The following is a 23,120-nucleotide window of genomic DNA, read 5'->3' on the forward strand; positions in this document are numbered from 1 at the left end:
TAGTACTATGGCCAAGAAGAAGGCAGAGGAAATAATGACCTGCTTAATTTCAAACATGTAAGTTAGAAGTGTCATCATGAAATCTAGTAGAAGGTGTTCAGCAAGCTATTATAAACGGTGGTGTCTGAGGCCTGAGAGGACATCAGATGTAGATTTGCAAATTCCTCCACATAATGGCAGTAGCTGAGGAGCAGATACCTGTCATTGTCATGTTCCTTTCTAGTGCTCAGCACAGCCCGGCACGGAGCAGGTCTCCTCATGCTATTGAGTGAGAGGATGGGTGAATGGAGCCTGGAGACAGTGTGGTGGGAACCATGGGGGGCCCAGGCGTGAGGCAACTGATATCACGGGTGTAGAGAGAAAGCAGACCCAGAATATCCCAGTAGCTGAAAAGTATATGTTAGGCACTATAAGGCTAACTAAACCTATGCATTTAGTTTGGAAAATTTGCCTTCTTGTTCTTCTTCAGGACCTTGAAGCAGAATTTCTTCTGTGTATCAGGCAAATATGAGCTCGTTGGTTCTCGCAGTACTGCTGGAAGAGGGATGATTAAACAGAGACCCAGTGTTGTTGAATAAGTGACTTTAGGTCACAGGGAAAGTTGATGTCAGAACCAAGATCATGACTCAACTTGTTGCATTCACAATTAATGAACTTTGGAAGTATGTGCGTACTATTCTATAATTTGGAATGTCTAAGTTTTTAAAATTAAGAATATGTAATATGTTTCCTGCTTTAAAATACACGTGCAGCCCTGGCCGGTTTGGCTCAGTGGTTAGAGCGTCGGCCTGCGGTACAGAGAGACCCGGGTTTGGTTCCCGCTAAGGGCACGTACCTCGGTTGCAGTTTGTCCCCGGCCCTGGTTGGTCGTGCGGGTGGCAACCACTCGATGTGTCCCTTCACACTGATGTTTCTCTCTCTCTCTGTTCCTCTCTCTCCCTCCTGCTCTGTCTGAACAAAAAAATGCAAAAATATCCTCGGGTGAGGATAAAAAAAAATAATAATAAAATAAATAAATAAATAAATAAATAAAATGCACGTGCAGGAGGCACTCATGTGCAATTCAGAATCTGTGCAATGAATCCCGGGTCATCTGATAATGCTTGATGGAGTTTTCCGTGTATCTGGCATGGAACTAAGCCCCAGAGAGATACTGATGAGCAAAGAGACATGGTGCTTTCTCTTTGTTCATGGTCTGCTTGGGGAGACAAAGGTTACACAAACGATCCCATAAATCCATATATAATCACAAAGTATGATGAAAATGAAAGAGATATACAGAGCACTATGAGAGACCATCAAAGGAGAACTACCTTAGGTGGGTGTGTCAGGAAAGGCCTCTTTGAGTACGTGACCGTTAATGACAGACGATTTCCATCTCATGGAAAGCAGACTCAGAATTATATTCTCATGCTCCAACTTAGAAAAAAATGGTAACAGAGTTTGCTTCTCTTTCTCCCAAAGCAGGCTGTGTGTTTGGCTATTCAGTCATCAGCTCATTCAGCCATCCACCCAACACATATTAATTGAGCACTTACTAAGTGCCAGGAACTCCTCCAAGCACCTGGCATATAGCGGTGAACAGATAAACAGATGTCAGACCTGATGGAACTTTCACTCTAGTGCCTGTGTGGGGGGCGAGCGGAGGAGAAGAATGGGTTAAACAGTCAGCCTCTATGCAAGTATATACATACTTTCAGATGGTGTAAGTGTAACGTGTAAAATAAAATATGGCAGGGCGCCTACTGTGAAGTTCTCTGAGGCTGAGGTTTGATGATGGAGCCAGTCATACAAGAGAAAAGAGCCTCCATGGCAGAGGAAAAAAATCATAAAAGCCCTTGGTAAGAGCTTGGCACGTGAGCATGGTCTGGGATTAAATCGGGCAGACAGTGCCTGGTCCTGAGGCCATGTGAGGAGTTTGGGTTTCATTCCTTGATGGGACTCCGTTTGAGGGTTGGAAGAAGAGAGTGATACCATTTGATTTACATCCTGGCAAGATCATGCCGGCTCTGGTGCCCACCGGGAGGTGAGTTGGGGCGGGAAGAGCAGCAGGAGGCTGTGGGGCGGCTGGAGTCCAGGCATGTGAGGCAGGTGACTGGGCAGGTGGCAGGCGGGAGATGACTGTATGATACTTCTGCTCTGAGAGCATCGCATGCCCTGTGGTCATTGCTGGTGCATCCCCGCCCTGCCTGAGCACATCTTAGTCCTGGGCGCGCTGTAGTGCTTGGTGGAGGGGGAGGCAGAGCTTCCTTAGAAAACACTAAGTGGATGGAGCTGACGTTCTGGAGGAGGAGAAGGGCAAACGAATACACGATATGTTTAGTATTAGTTAGTGAGAAGCTTGATGAAAAATGCGTCAGGATATGGGAAGAGAAGGTGAGAGAGGGCGCTATGTCACCCTGGCGGGCCGGGAGGCCTCTTTTAGGAGGTCTGGTTTGAGCAGGGTAGCACCCCACCTGGCGCACGGCAGGGTCCACGGCCTGTTGGGGGACGTGTGCCTGACGGGCAGTGAGGGAGCCGCACAGAGAGAACATCGTAGATCAGAATCCAGAAGTCGCACACTCGATTTTAACAGGAGGATTAATTTACTCCTTTTTTTTAAAAAAAAAATTGATTGGTTCCCTGGAGAATGTACGTGTTTAAGATCATTAACTGCTTGGCATGGAGTTGGGGGCTGAGGGAACGGGACTGTGGGAAAGCTGACCTCAGACTTGGGGAGCCGTGGCCAAATCAGTGGGGAAAGCAGCCTGAACTCATGATGCAAATCAAAGGGACACAGAAGGGGTTTTAGGAATTCATTTTTCCACACAGCTTTCTGGGAATCGCTCTGCTGCATAATGAAGGCGTTGTGGGCAGGGCCTGATAGAACTGAGAGAGGGAGAGAGCGAGAGAGAGGTGAGAGGGAGGGCGGGCAAGCGAGAGGGAGAGCGAGGGAGAGGGACAGCGAGCGCCACAGTCTGCGCGTGGGCCCTGCTGGTACATCAGTGACCTGGCCAGTGGAGTCCCACCTTTGTGGTAGGCAGTGTGGGGAATGAGGGGTTCTTGGGGTCACGCAGACCCTTTCAGGTCAGCCAAGGAATGCCCTGTGCAAAGCAGGACAAGACCAGAAGCCACCCTGATACAGACTGTGGGTGCTAGGGAAGTCACAGAAATGAGCAAATTGTGACTATTGTTATTTTATTTTTATTATTAATCCTCACCTAAGGATATGTTTTTATTGATTAGAGAGAGAAGAAGGGGGGAGGGGGGGAGAGAGAGAGAGAGAGAGAGAGAGAGAATGAGAGAGAGATCAGTTGCCTCCCATACGATTGAACTTGTAACCTAGCATGTGCCCTGACCGGGAATCGAACCCGCCACCTTTTGGTGTATGGGATGACACTCCAGCCAACTGAGCCACCCGGCTGGGGCAGTTGTGAATATTTTTAAGTTGTGATTCAAACCTTGAAAACAGAAGGAAGATATAAGTGAATTGTCTCAAGTTTTACAAATTTTGAAGAAGAAACCCCTCAGCCAAAGGCTGCTCTCCAGCTTCGAGGTCACTCCACGCAGAATCAAAGCACCCTCTAGTGGAGAGGTGCAGAATCAGAGAAGCATTTGAAAGTTAAGGACAATGATTACATCAGATTGTCTTCTGTCGTTCTTATTGCCATAGGGCTAATACATCTGTTGATCAATAATTCACAGATTCAAATACTGTAATTGTTCAGGTTTTGGTTCAAAAACCCCACATGATTATCCACATACCTAAAGTCACTGTGAAGCAAGAAAAATGCCGCATGCTCCCTAGACTCATTTACCTGGTGGAGAAACGGAGTCGGTTGAGGATGGAAGGGCCTCTAATGCTTGCTGTCAGCAGACACGCAGGGAGAGCAGCGCCACCCAGAGTCACACCCAGTTCCGGCTCTTCAGGTCCCCCCCCAGCGTGAAGGCTGCTCCAATAGGCAAAACCCTCACAGAATTATTTTAAACGTGATGTTTTAGGACATGTTTTTGAGGGGCCCGGAAATGGGCTTTTGTGGTAATGAAATAAACCTGAGTTGATTGGATCCTGTTGGAAATTGACTTGGGAACTATTTAAACATCCCAGTTTCAGTAGGGTGAGGGGGATAGAAGGAGTCTTCTGAGTTTTTTGCTTGTTTGGGCTAGAGGTTTGCTGTCCTGTCAGATAAGCTGAGATGTGTGTGAGGCAAAAGGCAGGGCAGTGGTTTAGGTATCACTGGGGTGGAGTTTTTACACGGGACATGCTGCAAAATTAGCTACTGCTTGATTCTTTCCACTTTGGGATAAAGCCGTGTTTTGTCACGTCTGGGTGACTTTTCAGGAAACCATACCAATAACGGCTGTTTCTAGTACCCTGGCGTCAGGAAGCTGCAGTGCAGCAGAAAAATCAGAGCTGGGTAATCTCGAGACAGTGAATTCCTTCCTCTGTAAAGTGAGAACAATGATACCTGTCTATAACTTTGGTAAATATTTGTGTTAATGGGTATTTAGCACATAAGATATGCTTAATGACATTGTTTTATCGCTGGCATAGCTGTATGAGATGGCAAATGTCCCCAATTCACTGTGCTCCCGAATAGTAATGGCTCTCTGTGTGTCCCAGGTGTCAGGCACGTGCGGAAGCCCCAAAGGAAAGGAGAAAACCCCCTCTTCATTCTTTTGTCCTTTTCTATATATCTATCTATCTATCTATCTATCTATCTATCTATCTATCTAATTTCTTATATATATTTGTTTTATATTAATATTTTGGACGAATCAACATTTTTTTTTAAAGGAAAATCTTTTATTTTCAGTATTCTAATTACAAAACAATTCTTCTCTTGCTCTCGAGGTTAGTTCCTACAGCGTGCCTGGTGATGTCCTTAGTCAGTAATTGAATGCATGAGTAACAGTTACCAGCGCCATACTGGACATAGTTACTGGAATCGACTAGTCTTGCTCCACAATCACCTGCCTGAAATGTAGTAAATCAGAACTTCTCGAACATTCAACAAGAGAGTTTTTATAACTATATGAATCCCAAGGCCTTCCTCCCGGGTGGGGCTTCTGCTTCTCCCTTTTATACTCCTTTTGTGAATAAGACTTTCCCCAGAGAGCTGTAAAGACTATTGTGCCGAGATCCAAAGTTTCTCATTCATGAGGTTTTATTTTAGTTCTTGAAACTTCCTCAGCATCTCTGAACATTGCAACAGGCTTGCTGGAAGATTTACTCCTTTCATTCAAGGCTTTTAAAGTTTTAAAATGTGGGGATGGATAGACACAGATGAAAATAGACCGGAGAGACTTCTGGTCAAGATGGTGGGTAGATAAACGCGGTATTGCCTCCTCCCACAACCATCAAAGTCACAACAAAACTACAACACAACCATCATTCAGAACCGCCTGAAATCGTGCTGAATGGAAGTCCTGCAACTACGGAATTAAAGAAGCTGCATTGAGACTGGTAGGAGGCGGATGGGCTAGTCCCACACCCATGTGTGGCAGATAAAAATCAGGAGGACACCTCGGCTGGGAAGGTCCTCCCTGAGGACTGAGGGTGTCCCCCTCACACACCAGGTGCCCTGCTCAGGGTTCCAGTGCCAGGAAGAGAATCCCCATAACTTCTGGCTGGAAAAACCAGTGGCAACTGAGGCTGAGGGAGGCTGAGGCTGCTGGAGCCCCAGGCAGTTCCTCTTACAGGGCCTGCGTACGGACTTACTTGGACTTGCTCCCTCTAAGCTCAGACGGGAGGCAGCTTGAGGGGCACCAGAGAAGAACTGAGCTGTTTGGCCTCAGGATGAGGGCTGGAGGGTCAGCTTTCTCCTGGACAGAGGTGCTGGCGGAGGCTGATATTCCTTTGGTGAACCCTTCCCTGCGGCAGCAGATGGCCACCATATCTGGGACTCTAGTAACCTGGCTCACACTGTTGGCCCCGCCCTGGTGATCCCCTGAGGCCCCGCCCCACCCAACTGTCAGGCCCACCCAAGCTGTTTCCAAAGGCTTTACCATAGGATTGGCCTGTCTTGGATCCTGCTTCAGTTTCCTAAAATCTCTCAAATAAGCAGCATCTGGTCTCATTGACCCCATACCTCTCATTAAGTGGCCCTAGGCCTGGCACTAGAAGCAGCTAGCCTTGGTTCAAAATTTGGCTTTTCCTGGACACCTCCAAGCCCAGCACAAGAAGCAGCCATCTGCGGATCACTTTGTAGCATATGCTGGGTGGCCCTGGATAGAACACAGGCAGTGGCTGACATTGCTCCAGGGCCAGCACACCTGGTAGACAGCTTCAGACCACATCAAAACACCACCACCCAACCACCTACACAAGTGACACACTCAATGAGTAGACTCAGTGGGTACCAGAGCCCTGCTGAAGTAAGTCTTGCTCTGTGTGGTGGGCCCCTATACTGCTGATCCTCCAAGGTAGTCAGAGGCCAGTGGTCATTGGGCATAGCCAGTCCCTGTAGCTGATCAGCCTGAGTAAATCTTTCCCAGTGACCTGCCAACAGCAATCAAGACTCAATTACAGCAGAAGGGTGTACAGTCCACACTAGGGGTGCACCTCGAGGGTCAGCTGGGGTGATCAGGGAGGCTGTGCCACTGGATCCTGCAGGACAGCAATGGGCCACCCTATGAAGCCTAGGAGACATAGCAACTCTACCTAATACATAGAAACAATTACAGGGAAGCAGCCAAACTGAGGAGACAAAGAAACATGTCCCAAATGAAAGAAAAGAACAAAACTCCAGGAAAAGAATGGAAATGGAGGCAAGCAATCAATCAGATGCAGAGTTCAAAACACAGGTTATAAGGTTGCTCAAAAAACTTGGTAAGACATTCAAGGAACTTAAGGAGACCTCCAAGGAACTTATTGAGTACATCAACAACACAAAAAAACACCAGTCAGAAATGAAGAATGCACTAACTAAAATGAATAATTTATAGGGAATCAATAGTAGACTAGGTAAAGCCAAGAAGCAAACCATCGATTTGGAATATAAGAAAGCAAAAACACCCAAGCAGAACAACAAAAAGAAAAAAGATTCCAAATCAATGAGGATAGTGGAAGGAGCCTCTGGGACAACTTCAAGCATGCCAACAGTCACATCATGGGAGTGCCAGAAAGAGAAGAGAGAGGACAAGAAATTGAAAACCTGTTTGAAACAACAATGACAGAAAACTTCCCTAACTTGGTGAAGAAAACAGACATACAAGTCCAGGAAGCACAGAGAGTCCCAAACAAGATGAACTCAAGGAGGTCCACACCAAGACACAGCATCCTCAAAATGCCAAAGGTTAAATACAAAGAGAATCTTAAAAGCAGCAAGAGAAAAGCAGTTTATTACCTACAAAGGAGCTCTCATAAGATTGTCATCTGATTTCTCAAAAGAAACTTTGCAGGCCAGAAAGGAGTGGCAAGAGATATTCAAGGTGATGAAAAGCAAGGACCATCAACCAAGATTACTCTATCCTGCAAAGCATCATTTAGAATCAATGGACATACCAAGAGTTTCCCAGAAAATAAAAAGCTAAAGGAGTTCATCACCGCCAAATCAGTATTATATGAGATGTTGAAGGGTCTTCTTGAAGAAGAAGAACCAAAATATGAACAATAAAATGGCAATTAATACATACCTATCAACAATTGAATCTACAAACAAAACGAGCAAGCAGAACAGAAACAGATTTATAGATACAGAGAACTTTTTGTTGCTTGCCAGATGGGAGGGGGCTGGGGAATGGTGAAGAAGATGAAGGAATTAAGAAGTACAAATTGGTTGTTAGGCTGATGAACCTCAAAGGGAAGAGGGCGGGATGAGATAAACCAAAGAACTTCTGTGCATATATGTATAACCAATGGACACCGACAATAGTGTGGGGAAGGAAGAAGGGGGTGGGATTGGGGAGGAGGGAAGAAAAGGGGGACATCTGTAATACATTAAAAAAAAAGCTCAGTATGAACCAAAAAACAAACAAACAAACAAAAAACAACAAAAAAGAAAATAGGGGGGAATATGAGACCTGCCTGATAATTTTGGAATCTCCACTATAATCATATTATCTATTTCTTCTGCCAGGCGGTTTATGGCTTTGCAGGAAAGAATCATTGAAGAAAAGAAAAAAAAAAAGAAAAAAACAACTCTGGTAGCAGTTAATGCAGTAATTAAATGGAAACTGTATTTTTAAATTGCAGTTGGAATAGGAAATTAAATTACGCAAAAAAGTGTTATAGATTTGGACAAGTTTTCATACTGTTAATAAATCTATGCATAATTCATTTTCTTGTAGGCTGTGACAAAATAGCATAAATAACTTCATTTGTAAGGCTGTGAATTTTGCTGTTCTTAATTGGGTGATGGCTAAAACTGTTTAAATGCTTCTAAGTGACTGAATATATAAATGTTTAAAGTGAGCAGTTGTAATAGGTTTCTAGGCAGATTTGTTTATTTAATATTACTACATTTTTTCAGACACTAGCATAGTGCAGATATTGCAGAAAAATTGCACCCAATATGGTGTATTTGATATGATTTTAAGAAACACATGATCCCTTTGCTCTTATAGAAAGTACTCTGGTACTCACTGAACAAGTACTATATGTCAGGCACTGTACCAGTTACTTTATAAACATTACCATTTCATTCTCATTATAGACCTTGAGGCAGGTACATTGACTCCTTTTAACTAATGAGGAGAGGGGCCCAAACAAGGTGGGAGCTACCCTAGAGGTGCTTAGTGGCAGAGCAGTGGCTCTGAGTCAGGTATTTCAGGTTTCTGAAACCCACATTTTTCCCATTACCTGCAGCTTCACACCTTACACACTCAGGTAAGTGTAACACCTGAGTGTCTGAGAGCCAAGGCCGTCTTGTTAGGAGGAAGTTCCTCACTGTAGCAAAGCCAAGCGGTAGCTGAGATCAGCACAGCTGTTCCTTAAGCACTTGCAGTGGCCGCCACTGTAGTGGCTGTTATGTGGCTTCACAGGAGCCACGCCTGGGCCAGTGACAGGAGCCACGGAAAGTCGACCTCACCTTCCTGCTGAGGAGCCCGCTTTGCAGATGCAAAATCTTCAAGAAGTATGCAGGGACTAGAAGCAACTGCCAAAGGTGTGATCACTGGTGCTACCTTGCAGCAGTGTGGACGTGTGGTCTGGAGCTTCCACGGTCTGTGTGGCTCTGGATCTGCGATTCACAGAGGCCATTGCACTCACCGACAGAGGAGGAAATACTGGAGATTTCTACAGGCACAGTGCATTTCTGTTTGAATGATGATAGCTATGCATTTACAATGACAACTAGTGAGGAAGGTGTTTCATGATTAACTAATTATACTGAGGACTGCCACTATCCCTCATTCAACAGACAGCTGCTGATTCTTCAGAAAGCACCGGAGGGGAGGGTATGGTTGGCAGAGGGCCTGCTCTGCTCTTGGCTGGCTATGTGACCTTGGACAAGGCTCACTCTCCAAGCTTCCTTTTTCCCTCTTTACAATGGGGTGATAACAGTACCTGTCTCGCAGGGGTATACAGATTGAGTGGCATAATTTAATAGAATACATGACAATATTAACTAATCAACGATTATTATTTTCATTCTTCTTCTTCTAGACCCTTCCTCTACCTCTAGGAAGAGTTAATTGTTGGTATTAAAATGAACAGAAGCAGAATCAGCACAGTACTCCCATGTCCGGCCCCTGCTCTATTTACCCAAGGCCTAGTTAATGACTTGTATCTGACTAGGAGTCACTCTGGGAGTTCATTAGCCAGTAACAAGGGTCTAATCTTTTGCCACTTAGGGAAATGATCGCCAGTCTAAGTCAACCATAGGATCCAGTGACAATTCATCTCCTCAGCCCCCAAAGAGGAAAGGGAAAAAAGAAGATGTGAATTTAGAAAAACCCGCAAAAGGGAAACAAAATCTAAAGTTAAAGAATTCATCACAAGCAATTCCAAACAGTGGTAAGTTTGTTGTTATTATATTGTTGTTATCGATTATTATTATTATTATCTTTAGGCTGTGATACAATTTTAATTCTTAAAAAAATCCATTTGTTTCCTTGGACACACAAAAGATACTCCTAATTATCATATGTGAGAGTTTTTTTCACAGAAGACTCTGTGCATAAGAAATGCTGTTTTTGCCATGGCCAGTTTGGCTCAGCGGTTGAGCATTGGCCTGTGGATCAGAGAGTCCCGGGTTCGGTTCCCACTAGGGGTGTGTACAACAACAAAAAAAAAAAAAGAAAAGAGAGAGATGTTGTTTTCCATGATTAATTTTCTTTTGTAGTTAGAGGTTGTGCTACAAAGACACGTGTTTTGAAATAAAATATTTCTAGTGGTGATCTTACAAAACAAAGTAAATGTGACCGTCCTGTGCTTCTACCGATAGTGCTTGATTAACAATTTTACCATCTGCTACTGACATTGCTCTCTGTTATTTGTGTGTCTACAACCCTTGTCCACATTCATTATGAATTACCTTGTAGTCTTAGATCACTTTTCCAAAAAAAGTTTTTCTAATTTTGCCGATGTCCAAGAGAATACTAAACACACACAAAACGAAACCAGTAAACAGTATGTACCAAAATTAGGCATCTTGCATTACCAGGTGAGAGTTGGTCTAACTACTTAAAAAAAAAAAAAGTGTATTAGTACAAGATTTCGGGATAAAAGTGTGCTGAACTAAGGACATATGCCACAAGAATTGCGGATTTTCCCATTCGATTTTTGTGAAGACAGGCTCTTTACGGTTTCACCCCAAACGTGTTCTCCGTGGGGGAGCACCTCCCCGTGAAGCGATGTGTGGGCAGAGGGGCTTCTGGGACACCGCCAGTTAGAGTGACGGCTCCTCCTCCTTCCTGGGACCACTCACACACTCCGCAGGGGGACGTCCTGGGGCGTCTAGGAAGAGCACAGATGGGATAAGGTTTCAGATCCTGGCGAAAGCTCCATTTCCTTGCCTGGGAGCTCCAGCGCGTCTCAGACTCTCTATGAAGGTTCACGTTAGAATGATAGCTGAGGTGGGCTTCACAGTCGAAGAGAGAGCATGAAACCGTGCAAGAGTTTAGAGGACACTGCCCGGATGAGTGAAGAGTTAGAAGAAAGCTGTGTTGAGTCCAAGTTGAAAGGACAGGCTAAATGAACAAGGTAATTACATAGAGAAGAAAGAGTGGAGGGATTTGCCTTTTCAAAGATTGAATGATGGAGAGGAGCTGGGAGCTGAGCGTTCTTGATTCTTGCCCCCGTTGTGCTCTCGACCCTGGGCAAGTCACTGAACATTTCTGCGCCCCGTTAGCCATCTGAAAACTGTGGGTTCATATTAAGATTTACCTTTAAAGTTTTGCTTATCTTTAAGTTTGTGAAATGCTTTTTAGTGACCATGGAACAGGGGGGCTAGGGTGAAATCCAGTCCATGAATTCTAATTTAATCCTTGTTGTACGGCAGACACCAAAGAAAAATGCTAGCCTGGAGGAACATGCCATGCCTTGAGCATTAAAAATATTTAGTTTAGCCCTGGCCGGTTTGGCTCAGCAGTTAGAGCATCAGCCTGCGGTCCAGAGAGACCCACGTTCAGTTCCCGCTAAGGGCATGTACCTCGGTTGCAGTTTGTCCCCGACCCTGGTTGGGTCGTGTGGGAGGCAGCCACTTGATGTGTCCCTTTCATGTCGATGTTTTTTTTTTTCTCTCTCTTCCTCTCTTTCCCTTCCACTCTATCTGAACAAAAAATGGAAAAATGTCCTTGGGTGAGGATTAAAAAAAAAAATTTAGTCAATATATACTAGATAGTACTAAGTCCCCGAGGCCATGGGCTATGTCTTACCTTTTTTTTAAATCCCCAGCAACTTGCTCATATCTGATAGATATGAGTCACTTAACAAATATTGAGGAATGAATGGTGGGAGTTACAAAATAGAGAAGTCTTTGTAATACTTTATTTTATTTTTTAAAAATACGTTTTTATTTATTTTTTAGAGAGTGAGGAAGGAAGAGAGATACAAACATCAATATGAGAGAGATACATTGATCGGCTGCCTCCTGCACGCCCCCTACTGGGGTCGAGCATGCAACCCAGGCATGTGCCTTTACCGGGAATCAGACTGGACCTCTGAGTCCATGGGACGATGCTCAATCCACTGAGCCACACCGGCCAGGATTTTTGTAATACTTCAGAACTCACTAAGGAACAGGACCCACTTAAAACTTTTCATGAATTATTTTTTATTAAAGGCTTTTAAATAAAATGTTACTTGCTTATTTTCTGTGAGGCTCTTATTAGTTTATGAAAAATCCCAACTCCTTCTTCCGATATGGTTTTAAAAGTCTCTAGATTTAGTAGTCATCCCTCAGAAGAAGGGGAACCACCATCTGGTCAGGTATCTCATTTGCAGAGACTTGGGAACACAACCTTTATTAAAAAGTTGAATGCTCAGTATTTTTGCTTTTGTGGAAATCCACAAATAATTTTCAACAGAAATTGTATCTCCGTGGATGAAAATAACAAAAATATGTTGAACATTGAAGCAAGTCATATTTTGAAAGTGCTAAGAAAGGCTAGAAGCACTCAGCGCTTCTTTCCTTGTCTTTAGAGAATCCTGCAGTTGCTTTAAAATTGCCCATTTTAAAATGTATATTTTCCAATGCGGTTTTATAAAGTGCAGATTATGGGATTTTAAACTGCTGTATCTCCTGTTTACATAGAACCACTGCTGGTGTCTTTCAAATAAAGGTTTTGGGGACTGAATTTTTAAATTAAATGTATTGGGTGACATTGGTTAATAAGATCATATAGGTTTCCTGTGTACATTTCTGTGATACATGATCTGCATATTGCATTGCGTGCCCACCACCCAAAGTCAGACCATCTTCCATCACCATGTATTTGACTCTCTTTACCTTTACTAGTCCCCCCACACCCTTCCTTCTGGCAACCACCATACTTTTGCCCGTGTTTAAGAGTTTCAATTTTATATCCTACATATGTGTGACATCATATGGATTTTAGCTTTTTTCTGACTAACTTATGTCTCTTAGCGTGATATTCTCAAGGTCTATCCATGTTGTTGCAAATGGTAGTATTCCATCTTTTCTTATGACTGGATAGTATTCCATCATGTATATATACCACATCTTCTCCATTCAGTCCACTATTGAAGGGGACACTGTGATGGTTTACATGACTTGACCACTGTATATCTTTGTGAATAAATGTTTTTGAGGAAATACCCAGAAGAGCTTCATAGGTAAATCTACTCTTAATTTTCTGAGGACTCACCATGGGGACAAACACTGGTTTCCATAGTGGCTGTACCAGTTTACATTCTCACCAGCAGTGAATGAGGGTTCCTTTTTCTCCACAACCTCTCCAACACTTGTTCTCACCTGTCTTGTTGATAACAGCCATTCTAACAGGTGTTAGGTGGTATCTCATTGTAGTTTTGGTTTGCGTTTCCAATAATGAGTGAAGTTGAGTGTCTTTTCATATGTTTGTTGGCCATTTGTATGTCTTCATGGGGGAAGTGTTTGTTCAGGTCCTCTGCTCGTTTATTAATTTGGATTGTTTATTTCTTTGCTGTCGAGTTGTATGAGTACTTTATATGTTTTGGATATTAACCCCTTGTCAGAGCTGTTGTTTGCAAATATTATTTCCCATTTGGTTGATTACTTTTTTGTTTTGTTAGTGGAGTGCAGAAGCTTTTTAGTTTGATACAGTTCCACTCATTTATTTTTGCCTTTACTTCCCTTGCCTTTGGAGTCAAATTTGTAAAATCTTCTGTAAGATCAAGGTCCATGAGTTTAGTACCTATGTTTTTATCTATGTAATTTATTGTTTCAGATCTTATATTTAGGTCTTTGGCCCATTTTGAAATAACTTTTTTTTCCATGGGGACAAACTGTAGTCTAGTTTTATTCTTTTGCATGTGGCTCTCCAATTTTCCTAGCACCATTTATTGAAGGTGCTTGTTTTTCTCCATTGTGTGTTTTTGGCTCCTTTGTTAAAATTTTTTGCCCACATATATGTCATTTTACTTTTGGGCTCTCAGTTCTGTTCCATTAGTCTGTGTGTCTGTTTTTCTGCCAATACCATGCTGTTTTGATTACTGTTGCTCTGTAGTATAATTTGAAGTCAGATAGGGTGATGCTTCTGACTTCATTCATTTTAAATCAGCATTACTTTGGCTATTTGAGGTCTTTTGTGGTTCCATACAAATCTCACATTTTTTTGTTCCATTAAAAAAAAACAAAAACATTGGGATTTTTATGGAAATTACATTAAATCTGTATATTTAGGTAATATGACATTTTAACTATGTTGATTTTTCCAATCCATGAACATGGAATATCTTTCCATTTCATTGTTTCTTTTTCGATCTCTTTTAATAATGCTTTATAGTTTTCACTATATCGGTCCTTCACATCCTTTGTTGAATTTATTCCTTGGTATTTTATTCTTTTTGTTGTAATTGCAAAATAATTGCTTTTTTAAATTTCTTTTTCTGAAATTTCATCTTTAGTATATAGGAATTTAGTAGATTTTTGTATATTGATCTTGTATCCTGCAACATTACTGTATTAGTTTATTGTTTCTAATAGTTTTTTTGGAGGAATCTTTAGGGATTTTTATGTATAGAATCATATTATCTGCAAAAAGTGACACTTTTACTTCTTCATTTCCAATTTGGATGCCTTTTATTTTTTTCTTTTGCCTTATTGCTCTGGCTAGGACATCCAGAACTATGATGATTGAATAAGAATTATGAGAGTGGACATCCTTGTTTTTAGAGGAAAAAGTTTCAGTTTTTCACCATTGGATATACTATCAGCTGAAGGTTGTCATATGTCATCTTTATTATGTTGAGGTAATTTTTTTCTATAAACATTTATTGAGTATTTTAATCATGAATGATGTTGTATCTGATCAGATGCTTTTTCTGCATCTATTGATAAGCTCAGATGATTTTTACCCTTTGTTTTGTTCATATGCTATATTATATTGATTGATTTGTTTATGTTTAACCATCCTTGTGCCCTGGAATGAACTCCATTTGATCCTGATGTATTATTTTTTTAATCCTTACCTGAGACTATTTTTCCATTGATTTTCAGACAGAGTGAGGAGGAGGAAGGGGTGTGTGTGTGTGTGTGTGTGTGTGTGTGAGAGAGAGAGAGAGAGAGAGAGAGAGAGAGAGAGAGAGAGAGAGAAATATCAATGTGAGAGAGGCACATCGATTGATTGCCTCGTGCATGACCCTAACCAGGGCCGGGCATTGAACCACAACTGAGGTATGTGTCCTTGACTGGAATCAAATCCATGACTCTTTGGTCTGCAGGCTGATGCTCTAACTGCTGAGCCAAACCAGCCACGGCATGATGTATTATTTTTTACAATGCATTGTTGTATTTGATTTGGTAGTATTTTGTTTAGGATTTTTGCATCTGTATTTATCAGAAACATTGGTCTGTAGTTTTCTTTTTTTGTGTTTTCCTTGCCAAGTTTTGGTTATCACGGTTGTTTTGAGCTCATAAAATGTGTTTGGAATCATTGCCTCTTCAGTTTTTTGGAGAAATTTGAGAAGGATAGATATCAAATCTTCAATGACTGGTAGAATTCACTAGTGAAGCCATCTCTTCCTTCCTGTACTTTTATTTTTGGGGAGGTTTTTAATAGTTATTTCAATTTCTTCTTTGTTGACAGCAACTTAGATTTTCCACTTCTTCATGATTCAGTCTAGGAAGATTATATATTTCCAGGAATTTATCCACTTATTCTGGGTTGTTGAATTTGTCTTTCATAGTATTCTAGTATGATCCTTTGTATATTTGTGATGTCTGGTAACTTCTCTTTCACTTCTGATTTTGTTTATATAAGCTTTTTTTCTTTTTTCCTTAGTGAGCCTAGCCAGGGGTTTGTCAATTTGTTAATCTTTTCAAAGAACCAACTCTTTGTTATATTAATTTTTTATATAGTCTTTTTGTTCTTTATTTTATTCAGTTCTGTGCTAATTTTTATTATTTCTTTCTACTGACTTTGGGGGATTGATTTTGTTCTTCTTTTTCTAGTTCTTTAAGATGTAATGTTAGGTTGTTTACTTGAGATTTTTCTTGTTTCTTGAGATAGGCCTGCAATGATATAAAATTCTCTCTTATTACTGATTTTGCTGCATCCCAGACATTTTGATATGTCATTTTGTTATTCTCATTTGTTATCCTCTTTTGACCTCAGCTTTTATTTCTTCTTTGATCCAGTCATTTTTTTTAGTAGTATGCTATTTCATCTCCACATATTTGTGGGTTTCTTTTTTTCCTTTTTGCAGTTGATTTCTAATTTCAAAGCAATGTCAGAGAATATGCTTGATATGATTTCAATCTTCTTGGATTTGTTGAGGCTATTTTTGTGACTCAGTGTATGGTCTATCCTTGAGAGTGTTCCATGTGTACTGGAGAAGAATGTATAATCTGATGTTCTGGGATGAAAGGCTCTGTAAATGTCAATTATGTACATTTGGTCTCATGTGTCATTTAAGGCCGATATTTCTTTACTGATTTTCTGTTTGGATGATCTATCTAGAGCTGTCAATGGAGTGTTTAGGTTGCTACTTTGATTGTGTTTTTGTCAGTTTCTTCCTTTATTTCTGCTATTAGTTGCTTTATATATTTTGGTGCTTCCTGATTGGGTGTATATATGTTGAGAAGTGTTATGTCTTCTTGATGTAGTGTCCCCTTTATCATTATAAAATGTCCATCTTGTCTGGCTGGTGTGGCTCAGTGGATTGAGTATTGTCCTGTAGGCTGAGAGGTCCCAGTTCAATTCCCTGTCAGGGCATATGCCTGGGTGTGGGCTTGATCCCCAGTAGGGAGCATGCAGGAGGCAGCTGATCAATGTTTTTTTCTTATCGATGTTTTTATCTCTCTCTCTCCTTTTTTCTCTCTCTAAAACATCAATAAAAAATAAAAATAAACATAAAATAATAAAATGTTCATCTTTGTCTCTTGTTACCTTGAAATCTATTTTGTCAGACAAAAGTATGGCTACACCTGTTTTTCTGTGGATGCTATTTGCTTGGAGATTCATTTTCAATTTTTTCACTTTGAGTTGATCTTTGTCTTTGCAGTTTAGATGCGTCTCCTAAAGGCAGAATATGGTTGGATTTTGTTTTTGATCCAATCTAGTACTCTGTGCCTTTTAATTGGAGAACTCAGTATACATTTAAGGTGATTATTGATGTATGAACATTTCTTATAGCCATTTTATCGTTTGTTTTCTGGTAGGTCTGTGCCTCCTTTGTGTGTGTGTGTGTGTGTGTGTGTGTGTGTCTGTGTGCTGTTTTGTTGGTTTTCCATACTTTTTTCTTCTTTTATTAAGTTATGTGTGTCAGTTTTGGGTTTTTTGGTGTATGGTTACCATTAGGTTTATGAAAAAGAAAGTTTCATATATACACTAGTCCTTTTTTCTTTTGAATGCATCTGCTCTTCATCTTCCTTTGTAAAATCAGACCTTCACCCCCTCCCTTTTTATGTTTTTATTGTTGAAAATTATCCCTGTTTATGCTGTAAGTTTGTTGGTGATCTTATTTGTTGTTGTTTTATTTTTTTGTTAATTCTCACTCGATATTTTTCCATTTATTTATTTTAGATAGAGTAGAAGAGAGGGAGAGAGAGGACGAGGGGGGGGGGAGAGAGAGATTGATGTGAGAGAGATACATTGATTGGTTGCCTCCTGCACAATTCCCACCAGGGCAGGAGATCAAACCTGCAACCCAGGTATGGCCCTTGAACAGGAATTGAACCGCAATCCTTTGGTCCACAGGCTGACACTCTTAACTGCTGAACCGAACCAGCCAGGGCTTACTTGTAGTTTTGCAACCCTTTGTTCTTTGTTGCAGGTAGAATAACCCCCTTGAGTATTTCTTGTAATAGAGGTCTTTTGGTAATAAATTCCCTTAGTTTCTGTATAGTTCTGGAAAAGTATTTCTCCTTCATATATAAAGGATAACTTTGCTGGATATATTATTCTTGGTTGGTAAATCCTCTCTTTCTGTAGTTTAAATCTTTGGTTCCACTCTCTTTTAGCTTGTAGAGTTTCTGCTGAGAAGTTCGATGATAACCTTACAGGCTTTCCTTTATAGGTTACTTTCTTCTTCCCTGGCTGCCTTGAGTATTCTTTTTTTTTGTCATTAATTTTTGACAGTTTTAATGCAGTGTGCCTTGGAGAAAACCTTTTTGGAATGAAGTAATTAGGTATTCCATTGCTTCTTGGCTTCGAGGATCTAGCTCTGCCCATAGGCTTGGTAAGGTCTCACCAACTATTTGTTCGAATAGGTTCTCCATTCCTTTCTCCCTCTCTCCTTCTGGTATGCCCAGTGTTCTTACATTGCTTTTTCTGATGGAATCAAAGAACTCTTGTAGAGTTCTTTCATTTTTTTATAATGCTCAAGTTTCTCTCTTATTCTCTCTGTATCACATTTGGGTTTCTATCTCTGATATTGCTAATTCTTTCCTCCATCTGGGCAGCTCTATTTTCTTTGCTCACGAGTTCATTCTTGATCTCTTTTATTGAGTTCTTTATATCCAGAATTTCTGTTTGGTTCTTTTTTAAAGTTTCAGTCTCTTAGGTAAAGTACTCTATTTTCTTTTCTCTGAGCTCAAAAAATTGCCTGTGTTTTCTTGCGTCTTGTTGAGTTTTTTCAGAACTGCAATTTTTAATTCTCTGTCGTTTAAGTCACATATTTCCATGTGTTTAAGTTTGTTTACGGGAGATTTTCATTTACTTTCTGAGCTGCCTCATTACCTTGATTATTCATGGTATTTGATGGATTCCTTCTCTGTCTCAGCATCTATGTATGAGTGGCATTTCTCTCCATAGATAAAAAGTCTTTCTATTGTTTTCCAGTAGGTGGCGCTCAATCACAAGGGTTTGTTTTGTTTTTTTAACTCTCTTGCACTTCTCTGTCTTTTCAGATCTCCTTGGGGTAGTGGAAAATGGCCAGTACTCCCTGGGAAGGTGGGTTCCTCTCTTGTGATCTGGTCACCCTGGTCTCAGGGGACTAACCCTGCAGGGGAATGTGGTGGGCGATGTGGCTCCACTGCAAAATCCCAGTGCAGTGGGGGGGGGGTTGGGTTGAGCTGTGGGGACCTGGCCACCTCTTCTGTTGCTTTGCCCTCCTGGGTGACCGGTGGACCTCTGCAGTGTCCCCCCCGTGCCCCACCAAGACCTGGGACTGGTCACAGAGTACACCTGTCACTCAGGGACAAAGTGATTCTGTAGTATGCATTTGCAGATAATGTGCATCAGGGGCGAAAGGAGGTGAGTCCTGGGTGGTTAAGGGGTGGCCAAGCTCTGTGGCTTTGCTTCTCTGTCTGGACTGCTGACCTCCAGACAAGTGCGTCGGCACCACTGTGCTGTGCCCCTGCCCAGGACAGTGGGTTCCGCTGCAGCTTGGACAGCCCGCTCCTGCAGGAATGCTCACTGAATCTCGTTGCTACTCCCAGCCGGCAGGAGTGCCAGCCACAACCTGACTCCTGCCCTCTTCCTGCTGAGCCCTGCTGTGGGGTCCGAGCTGCAGGGCTGCCTCTGGTCTGTGTGGCTCCTCTTAGTTTTCCTCCCTTTTCGCCTCCCAGGTTCACTCCCACTTGCCCACCTTTAGGTGTTTCAGTGTGCAGATCTCAGACGTGTTTGTGCATTGAGCAGGGAATCCTCTGTTGAATTATAGCTATTTAAATTATTGAACCTTCAAAGGGAGAGGCCAAGCGGCTTATACCACTGATCCAGAAGCACATATAACAGTTTGGATGAAGCACCTTGTATCTTTTTATCTTGATAAAGAGAACATACGATCTGGAAAATGAATCTTGGATTCTGAAAAATTTTTTCCAGAGAAAATGAAATAAAAATGTTTGTCCAGTTCATTAGATTAAATCATCGTTTATTGAGTAAGGATATTAGCTTAAATCTATACTTTTGAAAACTGTGTTATTTCTCCTTATCAGATCTCTCTCCAGATGTCTTTGACTATAGAAATTTTCCAGGTTATAATAGCAAAAGTCTCTCTCTCTATATATATATATTTTTCTTAATTTAGCCTTCATATTTATTATGACAGTTGCTTTTTGCTTTAATATCATCTATTTTAGTAATTAGAGCCAAGCATATGCTTTTGGATATTCCTATTTCAAGAAGCTTTCCTTCTTTAGAAAAGTAAAAGCAATAATGACTTGAAGTACAGTGAAAGGGACGGGGTGTGGTGAGTCAAGAGAATGAGTAAAAAATGTAGAATTTAATACCGTATTGCATATTTGAAAGTTGCTGAGACACTAGATCTCAAAAGTTTTCATCACAAGAAAACATTTTCATAATTATGTGCGGGGACAGATGTTATCTAGATTTATTGTGGTGATCATTTCACAATGTATATAAATATTGAATTAAAAATGCAATAATTTGATTTGAGAGATGAAGCAGTTTGTTCTGCTTAAAATATTTTTAATTTGGAATTAAGTAGCCTATTCAGTTTTATTTCACAGTGTTAAATTTTAGAGTCAGGATGGATGTCTATGATTTCTTCATAGGATATGTTAAATCGTGCACATTTTTGACTCCGAGCTGTTTATCTGTATACTGTTCTCAAGTTAATTAGGAAAATAAAAAAAAGACTTTCTTAATTTTTGTAGGCTTTTACATTTTTTTGTAGGCTTTCTAAATATTTATATAATGAAGAATGTAGTCATAAACCTGCCCTTTTCTTTACTGCCGTTCACTGATACCCCATATGCAATGCTGTATGAATGAGCAGCGCTGATGTCAGTCTGTAGATGGCAACCTGGGTCTAATTTTATTTCTTTTTCTTTTTTCTTTTTCTCCCCCTGACTGTTTCTCTCTGTAATAGTAAAGCTTAATAATTCAAGCAAAGCAGTGACATATTTCTTCAGGGAGACAAATCCCATTTTCTTTTGGTAGCCAAGATGCAAAGTAAGATTGGTCTGTGATTGATGAAGTTGGGTGTGAAATGCATTTTTAGTGCTGCATTTAAATACCAGCTTAACTGGCCAGTGTATGTTTTCCTTCCACTTCCACTTGAGTTGCTGTGCCTTGGGATGTGTTTTAGAGGCTGTTAACTAGCTACACTCTCCACTGTGAGCAAAGTAGTGATGATAATTGTTTTGAAGTAGTATTTGGGAATTGATTATATTCATTGATATTCTAAATATTTTCTATGTGAAAAAATTAATGTTTTTAGTATGCTTAGAACACAGGGAGTGTAGTGAATTTAGGGATCCTTAGAAATATTGTAAAAACTGCATAGAAAATAGCCTGGTCTGTACAGCTATGGTTGATATGGAATTAAATCAGAGTATTAAAATGTAAGCAAAACAAAGACTTGTTTTCTTTCGAAGGATGTGCTTCTCTGAGTGTGTGGGGGTGCTTTGGTGCACATGCACACACTAGTACCTTCTTGATGCAGTGCCTGGCTTATTCCCAGCATCGTCTCTGATAGTTCCCAAGGAACTTGTGCGGTTTAGACTCCCGATGAATGATAGGGAGCAGGTGCCTGGAAAGGATGTTGGAATATTATGACCTTGCTGGGTGACTGCCCTTGAGCAGTCATGCTCTTGAATTTTCTAATAGCTACAGCCTGCCCATGGCTGGCTGCATCGCCTCAAGCATGAAGCATCACTGCAATCCGTCCTCAGAGTCAGATCACGGGGCACTGAAACTTGAGCTTCTTCGGTTCAGCTGGTGAACCGGCTCAGGCCCTTGCATGGATCACAGTCACAGGGATCTGAAGATGAAAACAGGCGGCACATTTTGCCAATGTGCTCTCCCAAAGCTCACCCTCTGACGGGGATCTTGTCCTGGAAGAAAGTATATGAGAAGGCGAAAGGTGACTTCACAAGGCAGGGCCTGGTTCTGTTTAACAAGCTAACGTAAGATTTATGACTTATTGACGTCTGTTGTCTGTTGTCACTACACTCACCCTCGGACAGAGAAATCCAGGTTTTCTATTCCTCTGTTGACTGTAACTTCCCATCACGATGACCATGTTTATTGTGGGATATGGGTCAAATGTAGTATTAGTATGTTAAAAATTTGTAAACCAAGCATTTTTCCATGCCTCAGCGACCCTTGTTGGAATCACGTACTGTACACAATTCTGGTACAGCAAGGAGTTTTAGTCGTTTGTTGAAGTTTTATTATGGTATTCCAATCCCACTGATGATAATAAGATTAGGGATGTATACTTTGCTTTTCACTTGAGTGCTGGGAGATTAAAAAATTAAAGGCTGGCTGAACACCACTAAGGTGTTCATCTCAGTTTAAGAGGAGAATGACACTAACCTTTTTTAGAAAATATTCTTTGCATATTCTGCCCTCTTACCCACTTTGTACACTGGATGGAGAAGTACTGTGAGAAAAACATTAAAAAATTTTTTTAAACCACTGATACAGGGTTGAGGCCTCTGCAGTAAATTTCTTTTGGGGTCTATTTTTTAACGTAGCCTATGCTTGGGATATGAAGATACTTTTTATTTTCAAAAGGAGACATCTGTGAGCTGTTGAATTACATAGATATTTCCAAATCTTTGGAAAATTTTATTTTAGAAATTTATTTTAAATAGGTATTTTGGTACTCACATGATATTTGCCATACAAGCAGCCCCATAAAGCTCTATATAATCCATAATGCATTTTAATTCTTGCACTGGACTCATGATGCCCAGTAAGGTACCTGCAGTGTGCAAGGATGCTTCTCATGGGAAAGTTAACTGGAAGTTCCGTTTCAGAATGCCGGGAGCTCACGTTACCTGGCTGCCAAAGGATGCGCACCTGCCTCAGGTCAAATGACTGGTGTAGATCCGGCCAGGAGGTGAGGGGTCCCACTGGGTCTGGGTTTCAGGAAGAATGTGAAGGTTAAGGGGCCAGACCCAGAATTACGGGGGTGAGGACACTGAGGTCTGGGCCCAGGTTCTTCTGTTAGTTGACCTTCTGCAAGAGCATAATGTTGGGCTTGTCTCATCTTTGCTTTTCCCCCCAGTTTTAGGCTTTGGTTTGCCACCTACTCTTTTTATAGATGCAATTCATTACTTCTGAGCATGGACTCTTCCCTTCTTGGCCCATCGAGGACCCAGACAGCTTTCATAGCATTT

General features: G+C 41.3%; 1 protein-coding gene across 1 annotated transcript in view; it reads left to right on the forward strand.

Annotated features, from left to right (window-relative positions):
• The window catches only part of DCDC2 (doublecortin domain containing 2), a 167,646-nt gene that overhangs the window by 60,965 nt on the left and 83,561 nt on the right, over positions 1–23,120 (forward strand). The window contains exon 7 of the mRNA XM_036257332.1: positions 9,775–9,937. Within this exon, the coding sequence (XP_036113225.1) occupies positions 9,775–9,937 (163 nt within the window). The remainder of the gene's footprint in view (positions 1–9,774; positions 9,938–23,120) is intronic.

This window comes from Molossus molossus, unplaced genomic scaffold (genome assembly GCF_014108415.1).
Source record: "Molossus molossus isolate mMolMol1 unplaced genomic scaffold, mMolMol1.p scaffold_m16_p_12, whole genome shotgun sequence".
Lineage (NCBI taxonomy): Eukaryota > Metazoa > Chordata > Mammalia > Chiroptera > Molossidae > Molossus > Molossus molossus.